General features: G+C 43.5%; 1 protein-coding gene across 6 annotated transcripts in view; it reads left to right on the plus strand.

Annotated features, from left to right (window-relative positions):
* CHCHD6 (coiled-coil-helix-coiled-coil-helix domain containing 6) overlaps positions 1 to 25,411 on the plus strand; it is a 200,248-nt gene extending 174,837 nt beyond the window's left edge. For 3 of the 6 annotated variants that reach the window (XM_079964596.1, XM_079964600.1, XM_079964597.1), the window contains one exon: positions 24,832 to 25,411. In XM_079964596.1, the coding sequence (XP_079820722.1) occupies positions 24,832 to 25,018 (187 nt within the window). In that variant the 3' untranslated portion in view covers positions 25,019 to 25,411. The remainder of the gene's footprint in view (positions 1 to 24,831) is intronic. The other 3 variants (XM_079964598.1, XM_079964601.1, XM_079964599.1) reach the window with 1 other exon arrangement.
* The last annotated feature ends 1,775 nt before the right edge of the window (positions 25,412 to 27,186 follow it).

A 27,186-nucleotide genomic window follows, 5' to 3' on the forward strand; every position in this document is an offset into this window, starting at 1 on the left:
ACAAAAAGCATGTATGCTGATAACATTTGCCAATCACCCACATCTGTCTCAGGAGAGCCAGTGTGATGCAGTGGCTAGAGTGTCGGACTGGGGCCTTGGAGACCAGGGTTCAAATCCAGTGAAGCTTACTGGTTGACCCTCGGCATGTCACTATCTCTCATTCTAACCTACCTCGCAAGGTTGTTGTGGAGATTAAATAAGGAGGGGGAGAATCATGGATGCCACCTTCAGCTCCTTGGAGAGAAAGGTGGGATGTACAGTGGTACCTCAGGTTACATACACTTCAGGTTACAGACTCCGCTAACCCAGAAATATTACCTCAGGTTAAGAACTTTGCTTCAGGATGAGAACAGAAATCATGCTCCGGCGGCGCGGCAGCATCAGGAGGCCCCATTAGCTAAAGTGGTGCTTCAGGTTAAGAACAGTTTCAGGTTAAGAACGGACCTGAATTAATTACTTAACCTGAGGTACCACTGTAAATGCAATAAATAAATAATATTGCAGGGAACTATTCATGCAGTCATGGATGGTACATGTCCTTTGTGCCTCTCAGGCCCTACTAATCAGAGTATAAAGCAGAAAGGCAAATATGAAGATTGGGAAAGGAGAAGCTGACTAGTATTGGAACAATCTAGGCTAGGAATGAAACTCATTGGGATCTAAGTTTCCTAAAGTTTGCGTACTATTGGGATCTAAGTTTTTGCACTTTTGGGAGTGCAAAGAAATAAATCAAATTAGCACATTGCCTTTCATGTATTTTAAGTATTTCCCTGGGCCAAATTCTGGAAGTTTCAGAATCAAGGTGCTAGGGGCATACATAATACAACAGTCTGGCCAAGTTCCTTGGTAACATACGTGACCAACGGGATATGTATGTGTTGCACATATATAAATAAAAATAGACTATACTGCTTAGGTGTTTTTTGAGGAATTTAAACAGCACTTGGGGTTTTGGCACTCAGCTTTGCCATAGTTTGCAGCACATCCTGTATTACTGTCTACTTATTCTAACAGTCAGCATTTAGGACAGGTCTTGACCTACCTTCCCTGCACAATTAAAGAGGTAGCTAATTAGTGACAAAAACGACTAATGTATACATCTACCCCAGGGTTGAATTAACTTTTATGCTAATTGCACTTCAGTGTAGGGCCCTAATAATTTGAAATCCCTGATGCGTAACAATCGGTAGAGAGTATAGCCATCCTTTTCTCAATACTGGCTTGCTGCCAGAGTTGGGGGGGGGGGGATACTTCAGATCCAGTCATGATGACTGGTGTCTTATCAGGTAACACAGGCACACTGTCCCAAATCTCAAGCTCAGGAACACGCCGGTAGCCTTCTTGGCCTTGCGGAAAAGATGGGTCGCCATGCTTCTGTGTATTACCCTATGTAATGGATGGAGGAAGGTGGAGCTGGCTTCATATCAGTTCTATATCAGACAAAGCCAACAGGTTAAGAGCATACTGTATAGCATTGTACAGTGGTACCTCGGGTTACATACGTTTCAGGTTACAGACTCTGCTAACCCTGAAATATTACCTCAGGTTAAGAACTTTGCTTCAGGATGAGAACAGCAGCAGAGGCCCCATTAGCTAAAGTGTTGCTTCAGGTTAAGAACAGTTTCAGGTTAAGTATGGACCTCTGGAACAAATTACGTACTTAACCTGAGGTACCACTGTATTCAAAATGAAGAGCTATTGTTATTATCGTTGTTGTTGTTGTTATTATTTCTATACCAGCCTTCATCCGTAGATTTGAGAGCGGTTCACAACATAAAATACAAGATAAAAACACAGAATACATAATGAGAACAAGGCCAAAACAATAACCCGCCTTTCGTCCACCCCCTCCCACAAACACATTTAAAAGGTTATAGGCTGTTAATCAGCCAAAGGCCTGAAGAGGAACGGTTTTACCTGGTGCCTAAAAGTGTATAATGAAGACACCCGGCAAGCCTCCCTGGGGAGAGCATTCCACAAATGGGGAGCCACGACAGAAAAGGCCCCGTCTGGTGTACCCTGCAGACTCCTCCTTGAGGAGGCATATGAAAAAGGGCTTCAGAGGATGAACTCAGGGTCCGGGAAGGTTCATATGGAGAGAGGCAGTCCTTGAGGTTTTGCGGTCCTGAGCTGTTTAAGGCCTTCTAAAATTTTAAATGCTTATAGCTCTGAATACAGCACCCATGTTCTCTTGTGCAATCCCGTATTGCCTAAATATGCGCCTTAATCTGCCAAAAGAATTCTAAGACGCAACAGTATTCTGCTCTTTTCAGCACTTTTGCCATTTCCTGGCATGTGTTGAACAAGCCAAGTAAGCTGCTTGGGCCAGGCTACCTACAACCCAACATTCTAGTTGCTGCCTTTCTTTTCGCTGTTGTGACAAACAAGCTGCCCAAGCATCTCTTGCCCAGAGCTTTCTGTAGATAAAAGTTGGAAACAAGTTGCTGTGACAGATTGTTTGGACCCCATTGCTATATTCCGGCACCCTCTTCCCCTCACAGTACGGCTTTTCTTCCACTTGTGCATGTTAAGAGACGTTCTGTGAGTGATTTATATTTCATCAAATTGAGCGTGAAATATCTGACTGCAAAACCTATCAATCTGATCCCTATCTCTCTCTATTTCTTTAATTAGGGAAGCCCTGCTGAAAAATGTACCCATCATCTACTGAGAAATGGTGTGTTCCTAGACCCTTGGCATAAATCTTGAGTTATTCAGGTGCCAAAATGCTGTCAGAACTGACAGATCTTAGAAAAATACACCCATAGGCAGAATACTATCCATTATTCTAGCACAGAGTAGTGGGCAGTAAGGAAAATCAGCAGTGAATGTGTCTTTATCAACTTTAATTGGTATTTCTATTGATAAAAAAAAAAAGTCAGCGCATCCATTGAGGGAAGAAAGCCCATCCAGTACTTTGATCTTTCCATACCTGAGCTGAAGGATTTCAGCCTTGTCTCTGCTCCCATATGATGTGCGCCTTTCTTGAATTTGCTCCGTGTAGCACAGCAGAGTCTGCAAGCCACGAGGATGGCTGCCTATCCAGGTAGAAAGAAACCTGTAGGATAAAGGATTTATTCTGCCTCAGCAAGCAAAGTTGGGTCTGACTACATTCCGGGAACTTGGAAGATGCAAGCTTTTCCTGACTTTTTTGTGCTACTGTCCAAATTTAAAGTTACTGGATATATAGTAGGATGAACATGTTCAAAATAAGCAGTATTATAAAGGGGGGAGGGGAGGAGGAAGGGATGATGTGCAGTGCTGCATGTAATGATTGGAAAGAACCATTCTGAAATTGTTAGGGTTAAAATTTGCACAGGCTTATGCCCAATATTGTGCCATTTGTGGAAGACTACAATCCTTTGCATGAAAAACCTGGGAATGATCCCCACAATTTAGCTGGCTTCCTAGTAAAAGTGCATAGGGTTGCTCTGTTAACTTATTTCTTGAGTCTTCCTAGGGAAAGCCATTCTCTTGGCAGCTTGTTCAATCACCTGCGCTGTCCTTAATTGCGGAGCTCCTATGGAGGTTTCCTTGCTGTGGCGACAGTCTTTTGCTGTTCGCTTTATGGAGGCTTTTATTGGAATAAATAGCATAGCAAATGCAACGGCGAAGTGCATTACTTCGTGTTTATGTTCGTGTCGACTATGGAGAATAATTGATCTCTTTTACTTTAATGCGATAAAAACTGTAGACCCGCCTAGGATGCCTGCAGGATTTCCTTGCCCCTTAAAGTCCTGAGAATTTCTCACTATGCAGCTTTTGGTTTTTATCTTGCTTGGCAAAACTCCAGTTCCCATTGCATAAATAATGCAAAACACAAGCAAGGTCATTTGCAGATACTGATTTGCCTACTCAACTGCTCAGCTTTTGCTTCCATTTACATACTACATCACATCCTATAATGTCACTAGGAGTCCTCCTAGCCATTTTGTTGGAGTCTGATCATCCTAGTTGGACAGTGCCTGTGAGATTAATCCTGATGAGGAACTCTGTTAAGTTAGAGTGGCTGGGGAGGCCCAGCCAGATGGGTGGGGTACGAATAAATTATTATTATTATTATTATTATTATTATTATTAGCTTGCCACCCTTCAGTCTCCTCTGGTATAATAAATGGCATTTTTTGAACCATTTTTATTTTATCTGTTGTGCTCTCTAGGTTTTCAGCATACAGCATTGCAAGTTATCCCCACCCCCCCGGCTTCTTACCTTTTTAATTTTGAAAGCTCAAAACTCTTTGGGACAGATAGTTACCTTTGTGTTTACACTATAGCTTATCATTGCAGAGTCTTTCTATTCCCTCCCTGTCCAAATAAAATATTTTTTACATATTCTTAATGCATCAAGTAATACTGAAGAGACTTTTTGTTAAGTAGTTACAGGCATCACAATCACGCAATGTTAAGGCTATATCTGAATCAATTATTGTATTAAATAAATAATGCATGATGTTTAGAAATATAATGAGTAATAGTTTTTCATTTTTAAAAAATAGATTGGCAAGTTTTGGAGTGAGCATGGCTCTAAGATAAATGGGAGCCAGAACATAATGGAGGCATCTTCTCTTCATTCCCAATTGTTTTTAGGTTCTGGCTCACCCCAGCCACATTTTAAGGATGCATCTGCACAAGGTAGATTTCTGGGACTAGATACATCTTAAGTGTAAGATGCCTGTATTCAAATGACGCAAGCTACACATACACTCTAACCGGTTACATGCATGGGACAGTACCCCAAAGGATATATACCTGTCTTGGGATTCTCCTGTGCAAAGCTATCCCTGTTTCTCTGGAGATTGTTTCTATGTGTCAGCTCTTTCTGTTTTTCCGATCAATAGGTAGCTGTAAAATTCTTGTGATCTGGCTTTTTCGATTTTCTCATTTTAGTACCTTGGTTTCCTGCTTTGCCTATAAAATTCACTTTGCTGTTGGATCTGCCTTCCTTAGTCCCAACATTACTTTCCAGCAGTCTTTGTTTTTCATGCACCCTGACGATTCCAGGTTTTCATTAAGTTTTGCCCTGCTTCACCTGTTGGACAGATTACCCTCTTCTACTGTGCAATCACATCAGGCTCCACCTTTCTCTGTTCAGGAACACAAGAAGCTGCCTCATATTGAGCCAGGCTACTGAGATCCATCTAGCTCAGCACAGTCTACGATGACTAGTAACACCTCTCCATTGTTTCAGACAGGCAGTTTTCTCCCAGCCCTGCTCGAAACTATTGGGGACTGAACCTGGGACCTTTTGCAAGTAAAGCAAATCCTCTACCAAGGAGCTACAGGCCTTCCCTATGATGAGCCTGTCACCCCATGTTCATTTCCATATGCTAGGGACACTGGTAAACTCTCAGTCTGTTGTCAGCATTCAGGTATTTATTTTTGTCCAGTACACTTAACGTATTGTCATTGTGTTAAAATGACTAAGTATGTGAAGCTGCAGCTTCCATTTTGGACAACTAATTGAATGCTGATATTTTTGACAGGGTTGGTACCAGACTAGTACACTGGTGACATGACAGGTGACTCCCCGTTTCTGCGCATTCAAGGCACGCACACAACCGCATTGCCGCGGACGCAGAAGTGGCACAAAAAGGGGCAAAAACAGGCCCTTAAAGGAGTGTGGAAATGGCAAAAATGTGTCTGAAAATGAAAATAGTGTCTACAAATCCCAGGAGCCTTTGCACCGACCTTTGAGGCGTGTAGAGAGCTGGAGTTTGAGCAAAGAGGTTTGGAGGGAGTGATAGTGGTGGAGTTTGGTGGAGTTTGGTGGATTTTTGTTTTTTTCAAGGGTTTTTCAAGGGTTTCCAGAGGTGTAGAGCATGGGTAGGCAAACTAAGGCCCGTGGGCCGGATCAGGCCCAATTGCCTTCTGGATCTGGCCTGTGGACGGTCCGTGAATTGCCGCGTGGTTTGCTAGCGCATGTGTTCTTTTCCTCTCCCTCACACGGCGGCACCGCCAGCACATCCTCCCTCCCTCCTCCTGGCTTCTCTCCACCCTGCCTAGAGGAGGAAAGGGGCTGCGCTTTGTTGGTGCCAGCAGCAGCAGTGCTTGAGTGGCTGTCATTTTAAGCAGCCCCTCTCTGGAGCCCTTTGGCGTGCTGCTCATTGTGCCCCCCCCCTGCCGCCGCCGCCGCCAGCCCCTGCCACTCGTAAGACACAGGTAAGCAGCCACCGGAGCTTGTGATGCTCTTGCATCATCCCCCCCCCAAATATAGTCCAGCCCCCCCCCCCCAAGGTCTGAGGGACAGTGGACTGGCCCCCTGCTAAAAAAGTTTGCTGACCCCTGGTTTAGAGGGTATTTGCAGTGGTGTTCTCAGTATATGTGATTTCACTTAAATGTGCGATGCCTTGGAATATAACCCCTGCATAAATGGGGAGTTGCCTGTAATATGACCCCGTGAGCAAGCTTCTGAATACTTTGCCTCACTTCAACCACCATGTTTTTGGAACCGTTTTCCTTGATGGTGATTTCTTATTGTACCTTGCTAAGGCACACTTTGCACATGTAGCCTTGAAGTGAGTAGCTCCCCAAATTGTTGAACCTGTATTGACATCAGACCAGCCAGCTCCCTTGCTAGTTGTGTTTAAACCAGATTAAGTGGTGGTCTTGCTTCTCCTCCACCCCAAGTGTTGTCTTACTCCTGTAATTGAGTTCTGTGAGCCATTGTCTGCATAGCACCTCAGGGTTCTTGCCTTGCAAAGGGGCTCTATAAATATGCATTGTACTGTAGGTATGAGCTCTCGACTCTGCAGGTGCTGGGAGGGGGAGAAAACAGCATGCAGTGAGAGACTGTGTCTCCAGGAACAATAGAAACACGATGGCACAGGGAATTGTGGGAACGAGAATCAGGTTTAGCTGCCTTGAGCATCACCTTTTTAATAAAGCAGCTATTTATAGAATCAGCTGAGGCATTGTCAAGTAGATTGTTAAATTAATATTTACATACTAGCTTCGGTATGTGTCTGTGTGCGTGTATTTTTCTCCTCCCTTCAAATCTCCTTTGCATTAGTGCATGGACCCGAAGTGCAAGTCTCCATTCTCCAGGCACAAAATTAGTTCGATAAAAGACACAGCATGGTTTGCGGTATGGATTTGAAAGCCATTCTAGATAAGCTTCCTGCCTTGCAGTACCTACACGCTTGACATGCTCCTGCTTTCTCTCTCCGTCGCTCCTGTTCCTTCCTTTGCCACATCCTCCCCGGCTCATCCTCTTCTCCCCCCCTCCACCTTGCTTTCAGTAAAAGCCACTTTCAAAACCCACCTTGGTTCTTAAAGAGATGGGGGAGGGAGGCAGTCTAGAAGCTCCTCTTGCTGGAGAGCAAGCATACTCAGACAAGACAGCATTTCTGCATAGCGATTCCTACTTAATCTCTGCCTCTTGGGGGAAGAGACTAAAATTGTCAATGGATCGTGGGTAATTTGGAAGTCGACAGACAAAATGGGATGTGTGGAAGGTGGCGACTTAACCCAGATGTGAAATCCCTGTTCCTATTTGCATCTCGTTGAAAGCATTTGCACTGTGAAAGGCTTTTGGTTTTTATACCTTTTAGCACAAATGAGCCACCAGCGAGAATAATTGCTGCTCACTGGAGCTGTGTGGAATTCAGCAGCTCTGCACACCTGGATAAGCAGTTTAAACTTCTGTGTCTGTGTTTCAAGGGGAGAGAGTTATCTGGCTGTTTAGAGATTCATGACTCTGCTACATGCTTGCCTGGTGACCTTGAACAAGTTGTTTAACTTCTGCCTTCTGCCTTTATCCGTCTCTAAATGAAAATATTACATTGCAGGGACTTGTGGCTGCTACAGCCCAGTGGGAAGTATCATGGGAATTGGTATTTGCACCGCTTTCCCCTTAAATGCAAACGAGGGTCAACCTTAGCCCCTTGACTCTTATTTGCTCCCATAATCTATGCATTTGGGAGCCTTCAGTTCTCCAAATGTTGCTGCACTACAGCTTCCATCAGCCTTAACACACATGGCCAATGGCTAGGAATGTTGGGAATTGTTGTTGGCACCCAGTCAAACTGCTGGAAGGTTACAGAGAGGGCTTTATAATGCAGTGCCCTTGAAGCTAATGGTCAGAGTGTTGGGCTAGGACCTGGGAGAGCAAGGTTCGTATCCTCACTCAATCATGAAGCTCACTGGGCGACTGTGGGCCAGTTACCATCTCATAGCCTAACCTACCTCACAGGGTTGTTGTGAGGATGAAATGAAATCGGGAGGAGGAGAACCATGTACACCACCTTGAGAGCCTTGGAAGATGGTATATAAATGTAAATAATAAATAAATAACCTTGAAAGTGGTTCAGAAGCTTCAACTTGCACAGAAACCTTTCTGTTGGCAAGTGCAAATAAAAAAAGAGTATTCACCCTCATTTTGATTCATTTGCACTCACTATCAGCCTAGTTTGGGACCTGAATTTAGATGTGCTTGTTCTCTCTGGGACCTGCTACCTAAGGGGGTTATTTTTTCCATGTCTCCCTTCGTTCCTGGTCATTTAGGTAAGCTAACTAGGCTCGGCTCTGCCTTCCAGCAGTGAAGTCTGTAGAGATGCAGAGCAGGCCTTTTCCAGCCCTAGCTTCTGTCTCCTGAACGTCCCTGTATGGGAGACACATGTATTCCCACACCATATATGCCTTCTGTTGCCATCTGCAAACCTTTTCCATTTACCCAGGCTTTTTGTAGGACAGTGCTGATATTACTGCGTGGTCTTGTTTTAAAATGACCTGCTGCTAGTTTGTCTGTTTTTATGGACTGTGTGATGCCCCAGATTGTTTCTTTATTGTTTCATGCATCACGTTGAGTACTTTATTGTAGATCTGTGACTGAAACATTTTTTTTTAACAGCAAATGGGATTGAACATAATATTAGCCTGGTGAACGTGGGTTCAGAGTGATTCTTCCACATCTGTGCAAGCGGCACTTGTATACTGTGTATATTGCAGCCATTATCCCACATATTCCTATGTACCAAGTCTACTGCATATGTGAAGGCAAAGACAGAATTCTAATGAATATCTGAAAGTTCTTTGGTATTATCTCTCAAAATGTGCTGAATGTTTTGCATTACCAGCCCTCATGGCCTGATGGACCAAGACCATGTTTTGATGTTAAGTAACAGCGGTGTGTAAAGAGCGGTCCTCACAGTTGCTTTTCACTTCTTAAAAATCTCTGTAGCTTCATTGTCTGAGGAAGGAGAGGGTGACATAAGGCACATAATAAACTGATGGACAGACCAGGGAGACTGGTGGGTTGGTGAGAGAAAGAGGTCTCAGGGTGCCCAGAAAGTGTGGCTGCTAATGAGGTGTAGATGCACAGTGTCACATCTGTTTGTTAATTAATTGACACTGTGGAAGCTTTCACAGTGAAAGCTTTGAACACTATAGAAAGGAAGAGGTGCTATTTGATGTGTATTGGGAGCAGAAGGGAGTTTGCAACCGGAATGTGTAAATGCAGGCAAGGAAGGGAGAACAATTGAAAAGGAGAAGATGGTCTTTGTGGTTGAGGCACAAACCTAGATGTCAGGAGACCTTGGCTGAAGCATTTACTAGGTCTCTGATTTATTGTTTGATCCTGGGAAAATTAGTTCACCTCTGACTTCGTTTTTCCATTTCTAAAGTGGTGCATTAATTTCTAGCTTGGCATCTTATGCATGTATTGCTATATCTGAGCTCCAGTAGCTCACTAGAGGATTGAGAGGATACGTTTGTTCATGTTTTGTAAAAGCAATTAAAGAGTTCTTTTTAAATGGTCAGCGCTTAGGAAGCTTGATGGATTAGGAGTATATTGCTCTGTGAATATATTTAAGTCATCAGGAAAACTAATGTGGCATTTTTGTTTACCTTTTCCTATGGAGGTGCAGCTGCTGCTGTTGCTTGGGGCTAGAGAATCCATTTCTCTGAGATAGACTACAGAGCAGAGGATGACTTTGACATAGTGAGTGAATATAGTAATGGGGAAACCAGCTAAGGTGACATTGGTTTCTTTCATTGTATATGGTAGGAAGACTCTTGAGGTGGTGCTACACTAGCCAATGGCTGTAAATAAATGCAGCTTACCCATTCCCTTCTCTTTCACACTTGTGAAAGATTGTGCCATACCCTAACTTCATAATACATTCTCTGGCAGAAGGGCATTGGGCGCTGTATCCCACCAAATCACTTCCTTGACCAAGCTCACTGATAGCTACCAAGCATAGATTAAATCTTTCTCTTCTGCAGAAATGAATCCTGAGAGATACCTGAAGTCGCTGGATACATCTTTCCCATGCTACACCGCAAGTGATGGTTTGGCTTCCAGTCTTGATTACTCATATAGACTTTTCAGCGCCTTCCTCTATCCCTGGATTTCCCCAGTACTCCACTAGAGTGCTTTAATCTGGTGATGTACATGTGCTAGAGCAAAACACAGTCTGAATCAAAGTCTGTGGTTACAAAACATGTGTTGCCGATATCTGCACTTAGGTTGGAGCCCAAAGAAGCAGCAAGTGCCGTACTGCCAATATCCATACTAAGGGAAGGCACTTCCTGGGCACCTGATCTCTGTAACAGCTGCACCACTGTTGAGTACACTTTGATACTAGCAACTGGATAGGTAGATTCAGTGACGTCTCCTTCACTGAATACCCTTTTGAAAAGTTCCAGAGCTGTGGGTGTACACACATGCATGTGTTCACACCGAGATGTATTTGCAAGTATTCATTAGAACGCATATTCGCATAGCCAGATACATAGGCACACATTCCTAAAATAACTCCCACATTCATAGGCGCTATTACTCACCTGCCTGTATTGCACGCACACACATGGACATACGCAGCCAGACTCCCACAACATAAAGGTTTCCAATATAGCTGATACACAGTGGCCCAATTGCTGGCAAATGCACAGTGTTATTGTGTGGGCCTTGAAAGCCCCTGTGCTTTATTCTCTGCAGACTGAATGGCAGCTGCGGGTAATAATAGCACAATATTTAAAAAGCCAACATTATAGGGGCATTTACAGCCCACTGAGAGAGCGAAATCTCAGTGTGGCTGAGCCGTGTCTCTAGTGATCCTTCATTCTTCCTGCTTGATAAGGAAATGATGGGCAGCTCTAGAGAAACGGCCACCGCGGCGCACATGAAAGGGGGAGCAAGTTGTCTGGACCAAAGCCACAGTAAGTGGAGTGGGACAAATGAAAAAGGCTTTCTGAATCAAATAGCTGCCTTGTCCTCTTTGTGTTGGGTAGGTTGCTTTGCAGGGAGGGTGGCACTGTTCTGATTATTTTCTTTGCAGACCAATGAAAAAGCAGAGACTTGCTTATTCCAATGCCGTCAGCCTTGATTGCTGTAATTCAAGGCCTCCTGCCGAGAGCCCCCAGTTAGTAACACCCTTGGCATAGTGGGTTTGGAAACCAAGGAGATCCATTCAAGGCCATCCTTGAACTTGCCTTTACAAGCAGGTGGTGGGAACGGAGCTTCGGACTTTGCCAAATAGTGTAACATCCTTCTTCTCTTCTCTTCCCTCCTCACAGTGATTTCTGGTACATTTATAGAGATCTGTTGTAAATACTCACTCACTCAATATTCTGAACTTATCTGCAGCACTGACATTCCCTGTGTCCTTTTTATTCCCATTTTACAGATGAGAAGCTATGGCAAAGTGACTTATTTCCCAGTGAGTTCAAGACAAAGCTTAGATTGATTCTGGCACTGTTGCAGTTTGCTGAATCGCAAATGCCGAGTTTTCCGTTGGATGCGTTTTGTAGGATTTCGATCCATTTTAGGTTCTTCTCAACTTTTCCTCTAAAACGCCTATCATATTGACATGAGGAATGACTGGAAGAGATCTCTTTGTAACTATAGATCTTCTTCTTTGGCGATCACTCGTAGCCGAGTAAGATTGTCTTCCATAAACACAGATTTTAAGAATGAGTCCGTAAGTGACATGCATGCACACACTTCAGAAGGGTATTTCAGTATCAGTTGTCAACACTACTATTGTGGTGTGATCCAAAGACTGGGTAAGAATGCAGGAGAATGCTGAGACTTCCAGTGATAGAAGCTAATTGACTTCAAGGGGGGGGAGGGAGTTGCATTAGTTAACAAGGGTAATTTTTGCCTCATTTAATGATTAATGTACTCTTGAATTAACACAAAATTAGATCTTTCAAAACAATAAGTATTTTGAAGACACATGCTTGCTTGCTTTATTCTTCAGCGTGGGAGTTAACATTCCCCATGTCATGTCACAAGACTGAATGGAAAACCGTCTGTGGAAGTTTCCATTCAGACACTCTCTTCCACTTTTAGTAGCAGCGAACAGAAACACAAGATTCTGAATGCCTCATCTTGTTTAAGTTTGGGAGTGTAACTAGCACTATCATTAGTCTTTTAAAAAGAAGCAGGAATTTCCAGGTGCCTATTCTCCTTGATGAAGGCAGTAGTTATATAAGTTAATGTAGGTATTTAGGCACAGGAGTGGAAGATTATTTAGATGGGGGGGGGGGTCAGTGCATTCTGCCCTTGGCTGAGACTCCTCGGGCTGCATTATCCTGCCTTCATTTTATTCATCAGAGCTTGTGAGGTTATTAAAATATCTAAATGTCTGCTTTCCTCTTTCCAATGGTTCAAGGTCAATATCAGCTGGTTGAAACAATTACATATTTTTAAAAGGTATTTAAAAATATGGGCAAGGCCACAAAATAACTACATCAACATCATTTTTGTGCTGATTCTCCTTGTCCCACCCAGGGCTGGGAAAATACTTGATCTAAAGGAGGAATTTCAGCTCCTCCTAAACAGTCTAAATTTGCTTGCATTTCACTTCTGAGACATTTTCCAGAGTGGGTGGGTGAATTGCATTTTTCATTTGTTCTCATTTAATCTTATCGCTTGTTCTGATTGTCCCTGTATCTTGCTCAAAGAAAAGTCTTCACCCACAAGTATGTAGTCAAGGACAGAAATGAAGCAGGCATATCTTGTCAGCTTGTGATATGAACACCAGACAACACAGCTCAAGATGAAACTGCGGGGCTAGAAGAGAAGTTTGCACTCCTGTATACTTGGAAATGAAATGTGATCACTGCTGATCGCTTTCATGTAGTGTTGATGCTGATGCTGCCTTGCTGAACTCGCCCAGTTGTACAAGTTGAATTTGATTTTGTTTTGCTTAATGCAAGTTTGCCTGTGCATATGATATTGTTCTGTTCACTCCAGTGCTCTTGCCCCCCATCTGTTGTGCGCCACCCCAGTCTTTGAGCAGTGTAAGGTTCCAGGCACTTACCCAGAGTTTGGTTTCATTGGAATGAGGGGCAGCAGAGAATGTGATGTCTTTTAGGATTTATGGTTATTTACACATGGAAAGTGTAATTTGTGAGTTCGGATCTCTCACACCAAAAATCAAATGAAATCACACCAAAGTCACCTTTAGTCTGCTATCTTGATTCAATTATCAACGAAGAACCCTCCCCCCCCCAAAAAAAAACCCCTTGTGCTAAGTTTGGCAACCATATATTGAGTGGCGTTCAAACCTATGCAAAATACTGAGTGAAACCACACCAAAGTCACATTTTAGTCAGCCATCTCTCTTTTCATAAAAAAAAAAACTTTATTGATTTTTAAAATAAAGACAAAATGCAAACAACATCAAACATACTGATACAAAAGGGGGAAAAGGAAAAATACCAGGGATAGAAGGGAGGGGAAGGAGAGGGAAGATAAAACCCTACATTAATTCATGTGATGCATCTTTTTTAAATAAATAAATCACAATCCAAGGCATTGAGAAATCACTTCATTCTAATCTTCTAAAATATATCCCTTCCACAAGCTTAATTGAACCACTGGGGGCCTACGTTCTGTTTCTTTTGTATTGACGTATATCAAAAATTTACACCAAATAGCATAAAAATGATCTGATTTAGATTCTCCCCTAGTTACTTGTCTTTGATATGTGAGATGTTCAATGAGAGCTACATCCCAGACTGTACCAAATCCAATAATCAACTGAGGGAGATTAGTAAGATTTCCATTGACTGGCTATAGTCAGTCAGCCATCTTGATGCAAAATAGTAAATGGCATTCAAACGGTGGCCGAGATCCCCTAGACTACATGCGTGAGTGCCAGAAACTCATTAGCAAGCCCAGTCACAATGACATTCCTTATCCAATTGCAATTTACCTGGGAAGGAAGATGAGCTTTCCCCTCCCCCCATTGTTAAGGCATGTGCACCAATGCGCACATGCACAGTGCATGTGTTCCAATGTGCACCACAGCCACATGGGATTGCACCACTGGGACATGGCTCCCATACTGCCAGAGAAAGGTCTTTGTCAGTAGTTTTAAGTTGTTAAATACTTTCTAGAAAACTGAGTGGGAAAATATTAAGCATTCTAGGTAAGCGGTGCTTTAGGAATGGCAGGGATGCAGAAAGGATGAATCGAAAACTGACTGTGGGGCCTGTTTTTTGGTAGAGACTTTCAATCAGTAGCATTGATATATTCCCAGCTGACAACTTCCTTGCCTCCCTTCCTTCTCTCTGCCTCTGGGGCTCTTGCTTCAGTATGACTTGGTTCCAAAGAAACAATACTTTTCTGGCAGATAACTGGACACCCAAGCAGTTGTGCTGGTATCTATCACAAACAGACATATGCTGCATAGTGAAGGAAATTACAAGAAGCAACTAGTACCATTTGTCAAAAAAAGGAGGAAGAAAAATGTTTCCAAGCCAGGTCCAGAAGATACAAATGCAGCACATTTATAAAAACTGTGGGTTGTTGTTTTTAAAGAAGTCTTTGTTCGTGTATTTTAAACTGTTCAAACTAAGAAACTAACCTCCGGTCTTGTTTCTAAAAGACTGTTCCTAGACTAATGGCTGCCAGTTTCTACCAAGTCATGCTTCTCTAATTAGTGGCTTGAAATCAAGGAAAAGAGATGACTATGAGTGATTACTTACCTGCATGGTTGATCCAAGCAGTTGGGGAAGGTAATACGCTACAAAACTAGGGGTGTCTTCTGCTCCATCAGAGCAGAGTATTCAGTGGGTCTGCGCAAGACGGTAGGGTCCAAGGAAGCGAAGACCGCACACAAGGAAGCAAAAACCCTCTCTTGTGCAAGGTCAGGCTTGAGTAATTGGTTGGAGTCCAAAACGTGATCCAAGGATAGCAGCTGAAGATCCAGGGGTTGGCAATGGAGGTGAAGTGAGTAAGGGAGCTGTGTAGTTGCAGCAACTGGCAAGCTCAAAGTAAGGGCTGACATAGCCTGTCCTCCCAGCTGCCGATGTTTAAGGATGTTTAAGGATGATCTGAGAGACCTTCCTCATAAGGAGGAACTTTGGGCTCTTAGGCCCATACTTTGTTGTGGGCCAGCATCCCAAGCTTGAGCCTTTCACTCAAGTGAGCTTCTTGGCCAAGTAAGGATTTAAACCTTGGTTTGCCAGTTCCTAGCCCAATGCTCTAACCACTACGCAACACTCTATGCACAGTATGTTCTCAAGGGCCAGGGGATGGCTTAACCTATCCATTGACTGCCCCAGGGGCTCTTTGCCGTACACTTGGACTCAGACCCATCCCAGTGGTCCCTTAAAGCAGCCCTGGGGAGACTCTTCCTCCCTGGACTAGGCTGGTGACATGGGCTCTACCTGCCCCCCAAGTCTTCAGTCAGTGGAAGGCCCAGTTCATCCTTCAAGGAGTCAGTGTCCAGGTCTAGACTGGGTATGAGAGGATGGAATAACTGCAAGTGGAATAAGAGGTGTCAGTGCTGGGAAGAAGCTTGGGGGTCCTTGTATGTTTTGAGAAAACAGAGAACCGCATTATCTCCCATTTGCTTAGCATTTTATTCAAGGCTGCCTCCCTGCCTCTCCCTCTCTTTCCGTCTCCATTATTATTTTTAGTTGTATTGCATATGATTGCACGTAAGTGGTTCGTTATTCACCACAGAAAAGAAATTTGCACCTGTATCGAGGAGTGGAAACTAGTTGTTCTCTGCAATGGCTAGGGTCTTTGTGAGAGGACTGTGTGATTATATTGTGGATTGTGAATATGTTTCTTCCCATCTTCCTGCACTGTAGAAGCTGCTGCTTACTGTTCATTTTCATTTAGATGGTTCTCTTCTTGCGTTAGGTACTTTTCAATCCTTCTTGTTCGTCCTTCATAGTAAGCCATTAAAATTGTCGTTTTGCACTTTGGTGTCAGATGCAGGGACTGGCCTCCTGAGCCTCTGGCCTGGCTCTGACTTAAACCTGTCGCTTCCTCCTTGCCTGTCATTGCTCTTTGGCATTAGAAGAAATTGCCTTATTCAGAAGGTGAAAACTGTGCCTACTTACTTTTAAGAGATATTGGGCATTTTTCAGTCATGCCTGATTTGGAAAGTACATGCAAATGTGATGATGATGATGATGATGAGAGAAGGCCCAGTGAAAGAACTCCAGGAACAGCTTCAAAGTTCAAAAGGCTTCTTTCAAAGACGTATCCATGTCATAACTCACGTATCTCCAGACATTTGGTGTGACTTGCCGTAGTGCACCCGTATCTTTAAAAAGAAACTCTACATGTCAAAATCTTTACTGAGAGACATTTGTTTCAGAAGTGTAACTTGTGCGTTTCTTCATAAAGAGAGGGTGTTTAATCTTAGCACTAACCCAGTTGGTCATCTTGCTCACATCGTAATCCTGACAGCATCAGTCTGCTGCAGTCCTGTCCTAGGCTGGCTCTGCTCTCTCAGGGCACGTCAGGCAGGAAGTTGGAGGACTGGCAGGCAGAGCCGTTTGACTCACATTCCCTTTCTATTTTTATGCTGTTCTTCTGTGTTTGGGGTATGTCAGATTGGGAGGGAGAAATGTGCTTAAGCAGTTCAATTGCTAGGCCTGTGGAGCTGAATGAAGATTTCAACAGTGGCCTGATGTAGTTAAGTCCACTTAGAGAAAACGTTTGTTCTGGTGGCTTCGCTTCATACAATATGTAAATTCACCCAAAGGGCATAGCCTGGGGCTGCCATCTTGCTCATATTGATGGTCCTCTTTCTTGGGTACCTACAGATGGATGATCTCTCTCAGATTCATATTGCTTCCACATTTGCCGGCACGCTCCCTTTCTGCCAAGGAGGAGAGAGAGAGCAACATCAGCACCTGTAGGCACGAGATGAATACGGCTATCATACAAATAAAATTACTGGCTGCCGAATGGCAACAGCTTAATGAAAATGTGAACTGTTAAACAAATAAAGGCAGTCGAGCTCATAATACTTCTGGGTGAAATTTCACTATATCACAGAGCAGAAATAGAATTAGGAACATCTTCCAAGGATATTCCTCTTTGATACTATCTCTTCCCCACCCCCCACCCCCGCTGCCAGAGCCAGTGCATTCACTAGATGAGTTTGAAGAGCAAAAATGGCTGGTCTTGCTTCAAGGTTCAGAAATTTAAATGAAGCAAGAGCCAAGAAACGAAACACATGAGACTTTCAAATATGTTTACACAGAGACTAACTGAGCAGACTAGCAAAGGTAACAGGGTAACTCAAATGTAATAGGGGAAGAGTTTTTAAAGGACTATTTAAAGTGATTCTAATATTTTCTTCCACTGTTGCTACTATATAATGAATTCAGGACTTGGGATCTAGAATTTGTGGGGGGTCCCATTTCCATTTATTTTTACATGGGACCCTCACTTTCATGGAAATGAGGGCATGGAGGAAAGGGGGAAGCCAGTTCAAGACTGCTGCCTCTGTCCCTTGTAGCCCTGCTCCTACTCAGGAAGATGAGCAGGAGAAGGCCCTTGATATACAACATTCAGGTGGAGACACACGTTGCCTTCCCATCCAAACAGAACCTTCTGGATATCGGCGCACACCCCAGAGGACAAATACAGGGATTCATTATGGCCATCATTCTCTAAATTCTATTCCAGGTAGGCAGCGAGGATGAGTGCACTAGCTTTGTTACCCTTCATTGGTTAAGGAAGCACTCCCCACTTCGGACCGTCGTTGTCCAACTTGAATGCTTCTAGATCTTTGGAAGGCCACCATCTTCCAGTCTCCATTTTCTGAAGCTGCAAACACCTGTGTGAACAGACACAGAGAGCAAGGTGGCATGTGTAGTATTTTGCACACCCACGATTTCTGCTTGCCCTTTTCTCTGTAACTTATTTTAGGTTACATTTTGTATAAATGGGGTTCTGTTGTGCTGCTGGTTGAATTTCTGTTGGTTTTCACTTTTGGAAAGGGAGGGTATTCTTTCATTGTTGCTGCTAGCAGAGTTCTTAGTCATAAACACTACTAAAGCCCATTTTAATCCCCTTAAAACTAGAGTGGAATCTGTGCAGGTTTTCATTATTCCACTTTAGAAAACATCATGTACCAACTGGATTCCTTTATCCCTCCTGGGGTCCAGGAGGACTCGCAAAAGAGTAGAGGTTAATCCAGTTGCACCAGGAAGGTATAGTCAAAGTTTTCTCTTCTGCTTTATAAACTATTTCTATTCCAGTGAGCTAGGTGGTGGTGGTGTTTATGTTGTGCATTTGTAGAAGAATGCGGAATAGTTCAGGCAACTTATTTATTGAGAATTCAGCCTGATTTGCTTGCACAAAGCTTACAGAGCTTAGATCCTGCCTTTATTGAACATTGATTCTGATTTGTTTGCAGGGCGTTAATATGACAGTGAGCATTCATCCTGCACCCTGATTTGCTTGCAGGGTGTTTACATGTCATTTATGCATCCTACAGTTTTCATTGTGTTTCCTCTTTCCTTTCCAAACCACAGAAATTCCAAATTCTTTTTTTTAAAATGTAGTAGTGGATGAGCTGGACCAGTGTCTTGCCTCGGTAATGGATTGGATGAGAGCCAATAAACTGAAGCTCCATCCAGATGAGGCACTGTTAGTGGGTGGTTCCCTAGACCGTATAGGTGGAAGATTGCCTGCTCTCAAGGGGGTTACACACCCTCTTAAGGAGCAGGTACGTAGCTTGAGGGTCTCCTGGATACACTCCTGTCACTTGAGGCCCAGGTGGCCTTGTTGGCCCAGAGTGCCTTCTGCCAGCTTCGGCTGGTGGTCTAGCTACTCCCCTATCTGGACAGGGATATCCTAATTTCTGTAATCTCTAGGTTAGATTACTGCAGTGCATTATACATGGGGCTGCCTGTAAAGACAGTTCAGAAACAATCTTGTACATTTGATGCAAAATGCAATGGCCAGATTGCTCACTAGAACAAAACAGTTTGAGCTTAAACACCAATCCTGGCACAACTGCACTGGCTGCCGATTAGTTTCCAGGCCCAATTCAAAGTGCTGGTGCTAACCTATAAAGCCTTACACAGCTCACAACCTCAGTACCGCCTCTCCCCATAGAAACTGACCCAGACCCTGTGCTTGTCATCTGACGCCCTTCTCTATGTCTCCCCTCTCAGAGAGATCCAGAGGGTGGCAACAAGAGAATGGGCCTTTTCAGTGGTGGCTCCTATGCTAGTGGGTGGTGCTTACCTGGCACCATGATTACATGTCTTTAGACATCAGGCAAAAGCATTCCTCTTTACCCATGCCTATGGCGGATAAAGAGGAATAAAGTGGGGGGGGGGAGAAGACTGTTATTATTAAGATTCTTTTACTATTGAGCTGCCTGTAAGTATGCTTTTTACTATGTTTTTATCATTAATGCTTTGTAATGTGATTCTATTGTTGTACACCGCCCTGAAATCTTTTGATAAAGGGCAGTATATAAATTGAAATATTAAATTAAATAAAATAAATAAATAAATAAATAAATTGTTATACTAGCAAGGCTGAATCCTGTAACCCACTTTAATTGCACAAACCAACTAACCTGCCACGCCAGCAGAAATCAGTGCAAGGGCTCCCACTAACACAATGAGGCTTTTTGCCCCTCCTCTCACAGACCCCCAAACCTCCCCCAAATCCACTCTGGAGGGTCAAGATAACCCCCAGAACAGTGAACAGGAGGAGGAGAGAGGAGATAATTCTGTCCGGCAAGCAAAAATGCTTGTGCTGACAGATCAGTGAGAAAAAATTGTCCTTGAATTTTTCCAGTAAAGTTCTTTGCAACTGGTGTGGACAAGAGAAGGAGATTTCAGTGCCTATTCTTGTTTGGCTCTGGGCTCATAGGTTGACCTTGGGCTTTTATTACAATTGTAAAATAAAAACATTGATGTCCTACCACACAGGGTTGTGTAAGTAGTTTGTACATTGAAAATGCTAAAGAATCCCTTGCTGCTCTTTAAAAGTGGGAACATATGGAATATGCATTTGTAAGAGAAACAGTTTCACTATTTTGTTTTTTTGTAAATAATAATAATAATAAAATCCACTGTTTGACACAGGTGAGATCTTCATGCTATTGTAGCCTGAGGGTGGGGGGGGGGCTTTCATTTAATGGTGAAAGCAAGATTAAATGCAATTAACATTAATTTAGAAAAAAACAGCCTTAGTATTGATGCCAATGTTAATTAGCAGTCATCTTCTCAGTGGTGACCCTTTGCAGAATTATGTTCATTCTTTTCTTCCCCAGTGCTTTCCAGCTTGCGTCCATAATAGAGGTTTTGTTCATTACAATGAGTCATTGGAAGAGGCCACTTTGGGAGAGAACTGGGGTCCAGGCTTGGGTGTCTTTCTTTAACAGTTTTCCAGAATTGCGGAGGCTCACAATTGGTGAAAAACACTTCCTATGAATGGGCTAATGATTTAGGCTCTCTCTGGGTGATAACGGTGATCAGAGCAATTGTCCCAGGTAAATCAATATGTTATAATGCATGAACAAACAGGTGAGGCTCAGAATAGCTAAAGATTAGCAGATGATGTGAATTATTCTGTAAAGTACAGGTGACAAGGAAACGGTATTGCTCTAGTCTTTTTATGCCCCAGAGCAAGTGAAAGCAGTAGCATGGGGAGGACCCCCCCCCCTTGTTAAGTCACAGTGCATACTGACTCATCTCTTATAACTGGTGGCCTCTATGCCATTCGGAACACAAAGAACCAATAGAACCAGCACCGGGTCCGGCTGGCGTTCTCCATCTAATTTGCTTGAGCTCCCATTTGTGGCCTGATGTACTAGAGGTTGCCTTGTGCTGAGAAGTTACAGTAAGAGTGAAAGTCAGCTCCCAGACTTCAGAGCAATAGAATTGCATCCTTGCGTTGGGATGAGAGGGAGGTGGAAATCATTCTGTGGTGAACATGCACGCCATGTGCTGAAATAACAGCTATAAGGTATGTTGATTCTTTCACTTAAGAATGCCTCCAGGCGTCCAAATCACCACAACCTCAGGCAAAACAACATTCATGCATTTAGGGCAATCCATGCTTGACAAGACAAAGCCAAGACCTTTTGCATATTGCATGTCTGCTTGGATTCAGTTCTGTGATCCAAGTGATTTTTTTTAAAAACTGTAGGCCTCTCTGGGCTAGTTCTTGGGCCCAAACTGCCTTGCAAGCAGTTGTCTACAGATTTCTACATGCTTTTTTAAAAAGTAAAAATTGGCTGAGGGAGCCTGTAATCTTAAGTAGAGGACCAGTAGGGTGAGGAAGGGTGTTTTCTAGCTAAAAATCACCCCAGAACTGCTTTTCTTTTTGGGGTAAAATGATAGGAAGAGCTGTATCTTTTTCCCTTGTAGAGGGGAAAACAGCTGAGGGGCAATAGTGGGAAGGAAAATAATCAGGATCACACTCTGTTTCACCACAGACAGAGTGTTCAAGATTCTTGTTCCTGTGGCTGCTTTAATTTTATTTATTTTTGTGTGAGTGGAATTTTGCACAGAACTGCACATTATGGATAGTTTAGCCCTCACTTGAGGTATTAAACATGTAGCCAGACTACAGACCACTTCAGATTGCAGCCAGAGATATAGACTATGGAGCACCCCTCCATAGAAAACCTTTCGCAGCACATATGAAACTTGATACTAGAGAGAAGACCACAGCCATACCGTTGATCAGAGGTCATAAGGAGAAACTTGGTGCAGTGGTGGAATACTTTCCTGCTGGCTCCACTTTCTACCTCCACACATGGTGCTCACAGTCCATCAGAGTTGGGCCAAGCTACCACTGTATAGTGTTGCTCTGGTGTCTCATGCCGTTGGTATCTTTGAATAGAAGTGGGTTATCAGGAGTCTGCTCTGGTGGGCACCCTGCACATGACCCTTAACTCCTTTGGCTTTGCTCTGCAGGTGACTGTAGGAAACAAGACGGGGACACACACACCTTGGCATACCTCAGCTGTCTTCTTTAATAAACAAACTTACCCTTGTAGTTTAGGAGGAGCAGAAGATCAGGATGTGTGCTAATGCCTGGTTATGCCCCAGATATATTTGGCAATCACCAGTGCAAGCATGCACTTCTCTTTGGCCATTAATTTTGCTCTGGCAAGAACAAAGGTGCCCCTTCCAACAGTTGTTTCAGCTCTTGAGGATAGCTCTTAAGAAATCCCCACTGGCACCTTGCAGTCTGGACTTAGGGTGGCTGTGTGAATTGGCTTGCAGTGCTCACTTTTACTCCCTATGACTGCCCTATCAATCCTGTGGCAGGAATTCTGTATCATCATGCCTCTAGTTGTTTAGCATACCAGTCTCCTGTTTTAGTATCCCTCCTGCCCCGTAGGCCCCCCTGCCTTTTTCCTGTTTTGTCTCCTTTAATCCCTCCTTTCAGGAAGCCAGAGTCTTGACTTTCTTATCCCCAAAGCCCCATGCTCCAGTCTCTGTCTACTCTCCAGGGGATGCTGCAGGGTAGGTCGTGCCAACCCCGGCTAGCTTTCCTCCTTGAAAAGAAGAAGAAAAAAACCCTCCCTTGCCTCCTATTCAAATATAAGCTTATAATTCACATGCACACACCCCAATTCACTAAATAGCATTCCCTTTTTTTGCAGGGGACATACCATCCCAAGAAAGCAGGGGTTATTCAGCTTACGATAAGCAGCTATCAAGGGGGGCGGATTTGTAATTGCTTGCGAGTGTGTCTGTTGGCTTGGAGAAGAAAGGTTAGCAGCACTGGAGAAGGAAAAGTAATTGTTCTACAGATCAAGTATAGCCTAGGGAAATTCTTCTTTAAAAAGTAGCATCAATCCTGCCCACTTAAGAGGCAAGTTGGCTCCATGGCCAGAGCCTCTTAAGCCCTTGACTGTTAAGGTAGCTGTTCGCCAGTCTTAATCATGGATTTTGTGGCTACTGTTTTTCATCAAAATGTAGGCAAGCATCTCTAGTTCATGTGGCTGTGCCATGAAATAGTCTTCTGCCAAGAGCAATCCTTAACCACTAGCGTGTTTGACCATGGTGCCATGAGGCTACCCTCCTGACAGCAGCATCGCTACTGCTCATCTGAACAGTGTGGGGGGTGAAGGTGGGCATCACACAGTCCAGAAATGCTGGAGAAATAGCAGAGAACTTGGCAGTGTTGTGACAAGTGGCATGTCGTCTTATTATGCCCTTCTACATGTATAATGTGCCTAACCCTGGGACGATTTTACATAATACTGTTCTGAAAGCAGCAGTACTCCATTGAGTTGAAGGATTTGTATGGAGGCTCCGCTGCTTAACGCATTTTAGTAGCAAGCAAGGGACAGCAGTTGAAATTGTCACAATGGCCAGCTTGACAAGGTGTCCATTTGCATCTGTTGTGCGCAGGAGAAATAGCAAAATAGCAAATTACACCTTCTCCAATAAAGCTGCTGGAGAAATGGCCTGCATTTTTCTTGATTGGTTTTTATTATTATATTACATTCCCAGGGCAGTTTACAAAATGAATATAAATTAAAATACAGAAACAAAAATAATATAAGCTAAAAGCCACAAAATCATAAAAGCAGCATAAAACACTAGAATTAAATTTGCTTCTAAAAAGCTTGCGATTTTTTAAAATGGTTTTTGACTGGCATGGAAGGACTATAAAGTAAGTGCCACGAAAGGGGAAGGGAACATGCTTGCACATGTAATGCTAATCTGGGGTTTAATATTATGTCTGAATTGTTGCCTCTTTCAGGGCAAAGCAGGTTGGGAATATTGTCCAAAGAAATAGTTCTTTGGAATCCTGGTAGGTTTTGTTATACTATTGGAAGAAAGAGGTCTTCATTGCTGTTGAAATCAAGGAACGGAGTTGTTTGTAGGGTGGATTACTGACCCAATCTTCCCAGGATAGGTGAAATCAAAGCAAAAAGTTTGGACAAAGTCTTCATGCCATGCAGCTGCAGTCAACCTCACTTCAGTAGACTTTGTAGTTTGTAACAAGCCTTGAACTGAAAGCATTTCAGCTTCCAAGCAGTGCCGCTCTCATAACCTTCAGGAGCTCCACGTGCATTTTTAGGGAGAGGGAAAGTAGCAATTATTCCTTCCATCCACAACATGTTGTGCTTAGAAGTAATTTTATCAAGCTTCCATCGGGAGCAGCTTCTACTGATTGATAGTGCCATGAACTGAAGCTTTTGTACACAGAAACCTTTTGGGATATGAGCTACAGATTAGGAAGCCAGGGGCTGACCTTGTTTTCATTCATCTTTAGGGACTGGTACTTGTTGTCTGATAATTCTGTGATGGAGTTGTGGTTTGTTTTTCACTGAATTGCATGTAAACTTCAACATATCTCATCACTAGATCTATACAGGCAGTTTTAAGTCAGAAAAAAATTATTTGTTGAGATGTGCCAATTGATATTCTTTTTGCCTGAAATCTCTAAATATGCAAAAAAAAAAAAATCCCAATTGTTGTCACAAATTTAAAGGACAACATGTTTTCTTAAAAGGAAAACCAACAGATTTTGAGATTGCTCTTCCATAATCGTTTTGCAAGTCATTTCTTGCTACATGGTTCACTCAGCAGCTGAATAAGTAATGATGGACCTCTTCTTCATTTCTCTTTTCTCAGGAACTGTTGGTCCACTTCGATTAAAGCCCAGCTGCTGGCAAAGTGCAGAAAGCAGGGGACCACAGAAGCTCTTAGAAGCCCAGCATTCTTTTGGAGTCATGCTGATGCAAATGAGTGCCTTCTGTCCATGGTGATCCACAAAATCACCATGAATCTATATCCAGATGCCTGCATGTATCAGTCTTAATTGATGGATTTGGACTTGAGGGGGAAGGACCCCGCATTTGGAGGAAAAGCTATGCTCTGCGTAATGTATGTCGCCACCATCATTATCTCTCTTCCACTGAGAGAAGAATTCCCATGAATAGATCTCGTTTCTGATGGGGTACATGAGTGATAAGCTTCCATTTTTTTATTTAAAAAAAGCCTGTTAAGTTTTTTGTTTCACTGTTACTCTGTATTTCATAAGACATTGCCTTTGTCCTTCAGAACAAGGAATCTAAGGAAATGCCAGAGCCTGTGTATATTGAGTTAATACTGACTCAAGCAGGTGTGATTGTATGTTTGACACTAACAGAGACATTCCTGCCTTCCCCTCTCAAGCTTCCTCCTAAGAACAATAAAAATGTGTTTAATGGCCGCTGTGTGCTGACAGTTGTTTTCTGATCCAAAAGTTTGAGAATAACCCCCTTCTCTTCCCTCCTTTCTGCTGCCCCGACTGTCAGACTTGACCGCCTTCCAGTCATTGTTGAGAATTGAAACTCTTCCAGACGCTGTTGGTAAATTAAAAATCTCATTTGTTTCATGCCAGGAGCTGGATGGATAGCTCTGGATTAGTTGGAGAAGTGCAGACGTCCTGGCTGGAAGAGAGAGCTAGGTGTGGCAAGTCAAACAGCAGAAAGGCTCAGCCCTGTTTCATGCAGCAGAACTTTGTACCCCTTGCAGCAACCTTCTCTGTGCTGCTTCCTTTCCCCTCCATGCTGCCTGTAAGAAGTTCAGAAATCGCTGGAGTAAAGCAACTTTCCTTCGCAGGAACCAAGACATTCCCAACAGTTTGGCAGTGAGTATCTCTAATCCAAGCAGGCATAGCTAGACAGCTCTTACAAAAGCCACTGCGTTCTCTTTTGTAACCACCCTTTCTAGCCTGTAGTACCTGTTTCTGGTGGCTTTAAGCTAGCTAATACATTGTGGTAGCAGCTGGCATTTCGCCCCTTCTCGAGAAATAATGTACCTCTAGGGGAGAAGTCAAACCAAAGTGACCTTCCTGGGGTGCAAGCTTGTATGGAGGTCCTGGGCAGCGGTGGAGGAAGCCACTCGGGCGCCAGGGGTGGGGCGCTCCACCCATGGGGCAGGGCACAATGCCGGGCCTCTGGAGTCTGCCTGCCTCCTCCCACTCAGCCACCCTACAGCTGGGAGGGCAGCAGGTGGACTGTTTCGGCAGTGCGGAGCCTGCACGTGCCCAAGCCACTATGTGGATGCGCTGCGGGCCCTGCGGTGAGTGCCACCTGGCATTTTGTCACACACGCCCCTCAATGGTGGCACCTGGGGTGGCCTGCACCCACTCCGCCGCCCTTCCTCCGCCCCTGCCTTGCTGATGTGGTCCAAAGGAAAGCAAAGCAATACGTTTGGCACCAGCTTGCCTGCAGGAGTTACCAGAAGGAGGCGTACAAGTGCAGTAGAATCCTAGGGCTGCACCCCAAACACCCTGACTAGAGAGCAATCGCTACGGAACAAAGTAGGAAATGCTCCAGAGTAAACAGGAATATGGTTGCATTGTTAAAGCACCAAAAATAATGCAACAGGTATTCTGGCACAGCGGGTGCAAATAAACTTGCCTCCATTCTTGGCGCGACTTGCTTATGAATACTAGCCACCCCATATATAAATATATATATATATATATATATATATATATATATATATATATATATTCATTTTAATGATTCTGGGGGAAAGCTGCGTACCCTAACTAGGTGTGTGTGTTTGTTTAGGACAGGAGATTTAGGAGCTTATCTCTTTTGGCCCCTGGAGCTGTAGTGATTTGTAGTCAACCCACTTGGAGCCCATGTTAGAGGTGGTCAAAGTGTAAAAATGGTGTGGCCAATTAAAATATATTCTTAAGGAACACATTTCAGAGAGGGGGGAGGTCACAAAAGTTTACAGGTAGGACAGCAGGGGACCCACTGGAATGGTCAGTAAGTAAATTAATTTTTTTAAGAATTAAAATGGTCACATTTTGGGACAGCCACTCTTGGTTTAGGATATTTTCATACTGCTTTTCAGCACATACTTTCAAAGAAAAAAGCAAATAAAAGAATATAAGAACATCATTTTTTTAAAAAACCTGTTCATCTTGAAGCTATAAAGCAGGGTATGAGTATTTTAAATAATCTCATCATTAATCAGAAGCAGTAG

Source organism: Podarcis cretensis, assembly GCF_951804945.1.
Source record: "Podarcis cretensis genome assembly, chromosome: 2".
Classification (NCBI taxonomy): domain Eukaryota; kingdom Metazoa; phylum Chordata; class Lepidosauria; order Squamata; family Lacertidae; genus Podarcis; species Podarcis cretensis.